Here is an 8,191-nt window from a genome sequence, read left to right on the forward strand (position 1 = left end):
GGGGGGGGGGGGGGGGGGGGGGGGGGGGGGGGAGCGGCGGCGACGGACCTCACCTTTCCAAGGGCTGGCTTCCTCTTCATATGCTAACACGACTGCCCTCACCGCAGCGATAGGCACACTGCATACAGTAAGGCCTGATACAAGTCAGCGAGCCCTTACGATTGGGGCTCCAGAGCAGGTTAGATGCAGGACACGTGCCCTGGAGCCAGGACACGATGCCTGCTCATCACGCCCCCCCCACCAGTGGGGGTCCTGAAATGGCACCCACACCAGAGGCAAGGTTTGCTGTCCCCTTTTAAAATCTTCCAGCAGCCAAGGAGTTGACCCTCACCAGACTAGGAAACCAAAGGAGGGGCAGGTTGGTGACAGAGAGAATGCAGACTCCCGTGCAGTCCCCCCCCAACTCCCACCCCCCAGTCCTCACTGTGGCTCCAAACCCATCCAAGAAAAGCCAGCAGAACAATGCACTTTGCCTGTTCCCGACCAGAGTCCAGAGAATCCTGCTTATCAGCCTGAACAAATAAACAAGGTCTGTGGGACAGAAAGGTTCCCGGGAGTTCTGGCACAGGGGAGGGGGGTGTCTCGAGAGCCAGCCCAGCACCTCTGCCTTCTCTGCTCCCAGAAGGGAGTGCCTGCCTGCCAGAGGCCCCTGGGCACTGGGCGCAGCTCTGTGATACGGGTCCCTACTGGTGTGTTCACCCAGGGGCCACGCGGGCAGTCACCCAGCTCATTGAGCCCTTGGCCCCTGAACAGATGGGCTTTCCTGCCAGTGGGGACCAGGGATCTCGGGAAGGATCTGCGTGTGGGGATCCAGGGTCATTGCAGGATTACAGAATAACAGATGAGGCCAAGGCCAACCTAGGGGCTCCAGTCCAGGTTCCGGGCCAGTTTTGTCACTCTGTCCCATTGCTTCTATCCAAATCCAGATCTGACAAGGAAACCATCTATTGGGCCCGAGTGGTATATCTGACATTACGGTAGCTATTCACAGGTAATCTGTCCCATTTAAAACCTTCCCCCAAAATAAAGACTCTTATCCCATTCTGCACATGAAGATACAGAGAGGTAGACACTCAGCTAAGACCTGAAGCTAAGCCAGGAGCTTGTCTGTCGGGTACCCAAGGAAGGTTCATGGCCACTGAGCTCCCCAGGCTCCCCCCAGCATAGGTGGCCATATGTAGGACGCCAAGGGCACCTTTTGGGTGGCTCACTCCTTCTCCTTCCCCTCCCCTGGGTGGGAGGTGCTCCTGGGCTCACCTGGTTAATTCCAGATCCTCCTGGTGCCCATGCCCCAGGATGCAGCCCCGTGGTCCCAGAAGCCCAGTTCTGGCCTAGCCCTCACAAAGTAAGAGTCTGGCAGCTCCTCCTAGTTCTGGGAGGTAGAGGAAGGGTGGAAAGAGCTGGTCTGAACTGCAGGCACCTGCCAGTGACTTTGGGAGGTGCCTTCGATTCCCTCATCTGGAGAGTGAGAACAATACCTGGGTACCCTACGTGATTGCTGGGACCAGGCCACCCCCGGCTGTTTATTGGGATCTACTAAGGGTATTTTTAACACAATGCCTGTATTTATCTTTAAACAGCCCAGTGAGGTAGAAATGATCTCTTCCACTCTACAGAGAAGCATTGGATGCCTTAGCTGGGCTCTTTCCAACTAGCTGGAAGCAACTGCTTGTGGATTTGGATAAGCCTTTACAACCAAAGGTCGGGGGATAGGCAGCCCACCCTTCTGAGCTGGGGATGGAGAGGTCTGGACTGATTATCCCATGGGACTTTAGCCTTTGTGCATGACCAGCCACCCCACCACCTGCAGAGGACCCCCTCAGCAGTGCTCTGCTCCCCTAGTCAGAGGACACAGGGCAAAGGAGACAGGACGGTCCCTTGCCTTCGATTCCTAACAGATTGCCCAACTTCTAGGAAAGTAAAAGGACCTGCCTTGTGCTCACCCCATAAGGATTTTCAAGCTTCAAGGGCCAGGTCTGGGGATTGTGACAAGATCCCATATGCCCCCCAAACATTCCATCCCACCCACCCTAGCCAGACTCTCTCCTGGCTCCACTCCTGGCCGTCCACTGTGACCTTAGACAGTCCCATGACCTTAAAGGATCTCAGCTTCCTTACTAACAAAATGATCACCAAAGTCCCCACTACCTGAGAAGGGGATGGCGGGAGGCAAATACAGGAAGCCGCTACAGAGAAACAACGCCAAGAAGCTTACCAGCACATGCAGGAAAGTGCTCAAAGCTGTCCCCCGCTTTAGATCCTGCCCAGGCTGCCCTCCTGGAAGCCCGTCGGGATCCTGGACCCACAGAGCTCCCACAGCACTGTGTTCACGGCCCACAGCTGAGCGCCTGATTCTACTGGAAATTCTTCTCTAATCTCTCATGTCAGTGAGGGCTGGCTTCCTGGGGTGAAGCCACTTGGTGCGGAGCTGTTCAAGGTCCTTGTCAAGTTCTACCGAAATAGGTTCTCTAAAATCCCTTCTCTGGGATTCCGGCCCAGAGAACCTGAGGCTGGACCCTGAGAACCGGGGTCTTAGTAGTTACAAGCGGTGGCCCCAGGGCCAGACAGGCCTGGGAAGGTGACCATAGAGACACGCAACAACAGGCTCAGGTAGGGCACTTCCCCCAGTGCAATGAGGCTCAGTAAGGAGTGGATGGAGTCCCCAGAGCAGGCCTGTCCCCATTCCCTGAGGTGTGCCCTGGCTGCTGTGGAGTCATGGCCCCCTGGCATGCTATGGGGTCTGTGACTGAGGGAAGGGTAGGGTTGGGGGCATCATCTCTATGCCCGCCCACCGTCCATCGTGAGTTCCCTCGGTGAGGATCCCCTGGGAGACTCCAGGGGCAACAGAGAAGGGGGCGCAGGCCCAATTTGCTTGGCACCCTCTTCCTGCAGAGGCACCTCAGCAGGCCCTGAGGGCTCCTCATTGCCACCTCGGGCCTCTGCCCTGCAAGGCTGCCATTCCTCCGTCAAGGCTGAGGGGCTTCAAATTTTGAGGGGAGAAAGGAAATCTGCACACACACCAGATGTCCCAGGGTGCTGCCAGGAGGCCAAGGCCAGAACACTGGCCTGTCCCCTCACCCCACCCACCCCCAGCAAGGCCAGGCTTTCCTTTCGACCCCCTCCCACCTGGCCCTGGAGCAGCCCTGCACATGGGCCAGGCCCAGCTGTGCACACATGGCCTTCACATGAGGCGGCTGGGAGGGCCGTACGCAGCTGGGCTGGTGGCACGTGCTGTGTGGCCTGACCATCTGCCCCGCACACACCCCAGCCCCTCACCAGACCAGAGGGCCTCTCCCCCACCTGCACTTCCTTGGCCAAACAGCTCCCTCCTCTTCCCTTCCCGGTTAAGAGCAGAGTGGGTTAGACCAAACAGAAGGCTTCAGGAGGCTGGTGCTGAGGGCAGACAGCCAGGGGTATTCAAGAGGCTGAGAGGAAGAGCTCTTAAAAGCCTGGGCATTGGAGTGACTCACTGACTCCGATTTGAATCCAGGCTCTACAGTGACAGTGGCCCGTGCTTTGCAGGCTGTGACTACACCAAGCCAAGGAGGCCTGGCACCCCCACAGCTAGTGAGGTACGCCGAGGAGCCGTGCACTACAAAACCCACGAGGCCCCACGTGCACAACCTCGGCCCAACTTAGGTAAGCCTTCTGAACCTCAGCTTCACTTATCTGTGAAATGGGGCGGGGGGGGGGGGGGAAGGATAATAATTATACCTATTTCATTAAATGAACTAATACACCTAACATGCCCAGCACAGTGCTTGCCACAAAGCAAGCCTCTGATAAATGGTAGTTCCTATGATTGTTATTAAAATGATTACAGAATGTTTATTTCCACATCTCTCAAGGCCTTGCCTGGCACTGAGGACTCTGTAAATGCTCAAGGAATGTTCATTCCTCCTACAGCCCCCATTCCTTTCTTCATTTGCTTTTTGCAAAGAAGCTATGTGGGGGGTAAGCCTTATCTCCATTTTCTAGCTTTAGCAACTGAAGCCCAGAGAAGGAAAGTGACTTTGCATGGTTAGGGCGGAAAGCATGCAACAGAGGCACGACTCAAACCCTGGCCTCTGGACTCCTCACCCAGTGCTCTTTTAACTGTACCAAGAAGCTAGCTGCTCAGGGAAACAAAACCCCAGACCAGAGCCACAATCCCGGAACTGATCTCGGTGCTGTGATGGCCAAGCCTTCATTTCAGGCAGAACCATCCTCCTTCTTTTCCCTTCTTTGCCAAGGGCCCATTTCAAACAGTCAAACTTGAGCCTAGATCCAGAGCTACAGGCTGTCTGGATTGGGGTGTGTGAGAGTGCACGTGTGCATGCATGTGCACGCATGCACCTCTTATGTGTGGCGGACAGAGGATTTTCTCCATCGGATGGGTGCTGTTGTGGGTGTGGCCTCAGCCCCTGGCTCTGAGATCACAAGTGCCCTACCTACATTTCCTTCCCCCCCAACAGCAGGCAGATGCCCACTCTGACCTGGCAGCTTTCTGGGGAAGGGACAGAGTGGTTTGAGCGGGGAGGGAACAAACAGGAGCAGGCACCTCTGTGACCATGTATTTGTATGTGCTCTTGGGCATGTGTAATGATCACATGTATAGGCATACATATGTCACTGCATCTGTCCTTCTTAGGTAGAACTTCCCCACAGAAAGCGTGGACGTGAAAGAACAGGATTTAAATAATCTCATCTTGGACTCAGTCATGGGTAGACCAGCTTCCGATCGTTAATAAACATGACAGATACAGATGGCACTGTGGGAAGCATTTGGTCAGGCAGGCATTCCAGAAACTGCTGTCATCTTCCCTAACCCACTAGGTGATCTTGGACCAGTCTCCTTCCTTCTTTCTCCAGGCCTCAGTTTTCTATTCCATTAAACGGGGTAATTCAACCTGACAGGATATGAAGATCAAGCAAGGTGGAATATTACTGAAGGAAGCAAAAGCCACTGGGTAAATGAGACGTTTAGTTGAGTTGAGTACACAGAGACCATGAATACTTTCTCGGAAATGAAAGAGGCAATCAGAGGGACAAAAGGGGCCCTGAACTGGTAGTCGAAGGACCTAGGTGCCAGCCCTACCCTGTTCCTCACCAGCTGTGATGTCCTGGGCATGTGGCCTCCCCAATCTTTCCCTAGTTGCAAGGTTTCCCTAGTTGCAAGGTAAGCAGGTGGACAGGCATCTTTCTGCCCAGTCTGTCATCCTTCTATCCTGGGGGTAGGCTGCAAGATGCTCTATGGGTTGCCACCCTCCGTAGGCATTCAGACACAGAGCTGCTGCCCAAGGGTAAGCCTGAATGTTCCACTGGGCCCACTGCTCAGGGTCCCAACTGGTGTGGCTGGCCACATCACTGACCAAGCATCTTACCCAAAACCAAGCAAGACACTTTGACTCAAGTCATAGAGCCTCTTTCCTCCCAGGAGCTCAATTCCCTTCCCATGGATGGACACATGCACCTGTCCACCCTGCCCGCAGAAGGAAGAAGACAGTGGGATCCAAAAAGAAGATCATGTTTTCTAAAACACTCTGTTATTGGCTAAAGCCCAGAGAGGTTGAGTAACTTTCCTGGAGTCACACAGGAAGTCAGCTGTAGAGTAAGCAAAAACCTGACTGTCCAAACCAGTCACATCCACCCCTAATCCTTCCCCGTTCCCTGTGGGGGTGCGGGCAGGGGGCACTTACTACTCTCTTCTTAGATCTCCCTTCTCTCTAAGAAAACCAGAAGTCTAGAACCCCAGGGCAGTCCCAGTCTTGTTCAAAGTGTAATTGCAAAACTGCCCCTCCCTATTACCGGTAATTCTCAGACAATGTTCTTCTCCATCCCCCTAAAGGACGCTGTCTGGTGAAGGCAACACCCACCAGCCCCAAACTGAGAAGCCCCTGACCCACCCCAGAACAAGGCTCTGCAGATCCCCCAACTAACCAGTCCCCTCAGTAGACCTACCTGCTTCACCATGAGGTGAAGCGCAGCAGCGGAGGGTATCCCCTGAGAAGGCTCTCACCAGCCAATTCCTGAAGCTGCCCTTGGGGAGAGGATGCAGGCTTGTAGCCCAGATCCTTAAGGATACCAGGGGGTTGGATGCAGGGCCCCGAAGCAGCCTGAGTGTAGAGGCATCCCTCCTAGGAGGTAGGGTCTGAAGAGGGGGTGGCAAAACCAGTTCCACCCCTCCGCAGCATCGTAGGCCTCCCAAGACCCAGACCGCGCTAAATGCCTGAAGAGGAAGGGTCCCCCCGCCCCGCCCCCGCTTCCTCGCTGGAGACAGATTCCCACATTCCCTCCCTCCACTCCCCACCGCGCCCAAGGGACTCGGGAAGACAAATACTTGCTGCCATAAAAGTGAACTATGAGGGCTGAAGTCAGACGCGCAGAAGGGTCGCCCCAGGGGCTGGGGGGAGAAGCAGGGCGTGCCTGGGCCAGAGATCTCAAACCTTTGCCCCCACTTTGCAAGCTAAGATCCGTATCAACGCTGTGGCAAAGGGTACTGCCCTAGGAGGGCTCAAACCTGTCTGGACCCTGGGGCCGACCGGGCGGGAACAACTCGCTCCTCACACACACCCTCATCCTCCCTAAAATCTCCCCGCCACTCACCCACCCACTCCAGCAAACGTCCCCGGGCGCAGTGAGGGTGTGCGGCTGGGAGCCGGTACCTGCTTCCTGAGCGCCTCGAAGGCTGCACTGATCGTGTGCACCCGCGTCCGCTCCCTGGCGTTCGCTAGGAGCCTCCGGGTCTGCTGCAGGGCTTTGATCTCCGAGGCAGCGGTGGTCGCTTCGCCCGGCCGTTTCCTAGGCGACGCGGAGGCATCCGGGTGGTTATTGTAAATTACGTGTGAAATTGACGAGTAAGAACTTTCCCCCGGGCGCGTGGGGGGCGCGGGGCGCACGGAAGACTCCGGGGGCGCAGGGGGCGCCGACGGCGTGGGGCGTGCAGGCGGTGCGCACAGCAAGATACGGGGACGGGGGCCGGGCTCCCGGAAAGGCTGCGCCTCGGAACCCCCGGGTACTTGGCTCTGGGGCGCCGGAGGCGGCGGTGGCGGTGGCGGCGGCGGCGGTGGCGGTGGCGGCGGCGTGGGGAGTCCCGGCCCCACTGCACCCAGGGCGAAGCCGCGTTTCCGCGCGTCGGAGACCTCCGGCGCCCGGGCGCCCCGGCGCTCCCCGGCCGGGTCCGCGCCCCCACCTGAGGGAACAGCCGGCGCCACCGGGGCTGGCACCGGGGCCGCGACCGGCTGCAGCCTCTGGGTCCTGTCGCGCAGCCCGTTGGTGGCGGTGGCGCCGTGCTCGGGCGCTTCCAAGTCCAATCGGAAAGTTTTATAGCCGTTCGCGCGCCGCGCCGGCTCCTTGCCTTTCCTCTTGAGCTTCTTGAGGCCGTTCAGCTCCTTCACGCACACGGTCTTCCACGGCCCGTCCTCGAGAACCGGGATGTGCTTCATGGCGCGGGCAGCGCGCGAGGCAGGGGCGTGGGGCTGCCCGGGCCGCGCGCCCGCCGCGCTCGCTCTGCACGCCGCGCGCCGGCTCTGCCCGGGCGGCCGCCGCGCTCAGCGCCTGGGAGTCTCGGGCTCTCCCCCTTCTCGCGCCCGCCCTCCTCCCTCCCTTTCTCCCCCTCGCCCGGGGCAGCTGCGCCGCCGGCTCCGCGAAGCCGCCGGGCTGTCCGTTCCCGGAGCGCTCAGAGTGTCATCTGAAGTCGCTGCCGCCTTGCCAGCATTTCTGGAGAACGCCCGCTGCGCTCCATCTGTGTTTGTTTAGCCTCAGTTTACACAGAAGCCCAGTTCGCGAGATCAGTCAGCGCCGCCGCCCCGAGAGGAGGCAGCCCCCGCCGCCGCCGCCGCCTCCCCAGCCCCGGCCGCCCGAGCCGCGAGCGCCTTTAAAGAAACAGGAAGCATTTTTCAAAACAGCTGGGCTGCCGGCCGCCTCCTTTGTCCGCGTCCTCTCTACCTCCCCCCACCACCACCCCTTCTGTCCAGAACCTGCCTCCTCTGGCTCTCCCTCCCCGCCCCCTCCTCAAGTCCGGGGTGCTTCTCTTTTCCCCAGAGGACCGGCCGCTCCCTGCAGAACTGCCCCGAGCACGTGGCTTCTGGGCCCTTCAGTCCTTCCCCAGATCGGAGCTGGGCCTTCTCTAGCCAGCCTCGCTGACCTCTGAGTGACGCAGCAGCGACCTTCTGCACCCAGCATCTCCCCGTCCCAACTCACCAATCGAGGA

At 58.3% G+C, this 8,191-nt stretch overlaps 1 protein-coding gene across 1 annotated transcript in view; it reads right to left on the minus strand.

Moving 5' to 3' along the window:
* Nucleotides 1-7,424, minus strand: part of ATOH8 (atonal bHLH transcription factor 8) — a 31,184-nt gene extending 23,760 nt beyond the window's left edge. The window contains exon 1 of the mRNA XM_021697621.1: nt 6,645-7,424. Coding sequence (XP_021553296.1) covers nt 6,645-7,424 — 780 coding nt within the window. The remainder of the gene's footprint in view (nt 1-6,644) is intronic.
* Nucleotides 7,425-8,191: the final 767 nt, after the last annotated feature.

This window comes from Neomonachus schauinslandi, chromosome 10 (assembly GCF_002201575.2).
Source record: "Neomonachus schauinslandi chromosome 10, ASM220157v2, whole genome shotgun sequence".
NCBI classification, from domain to species: Eukaryota; Metazoa; Chordata; class Mammalia; order Carnivora; family Phocidae; genus Neomonachus; species Neomonachus schauinslandi.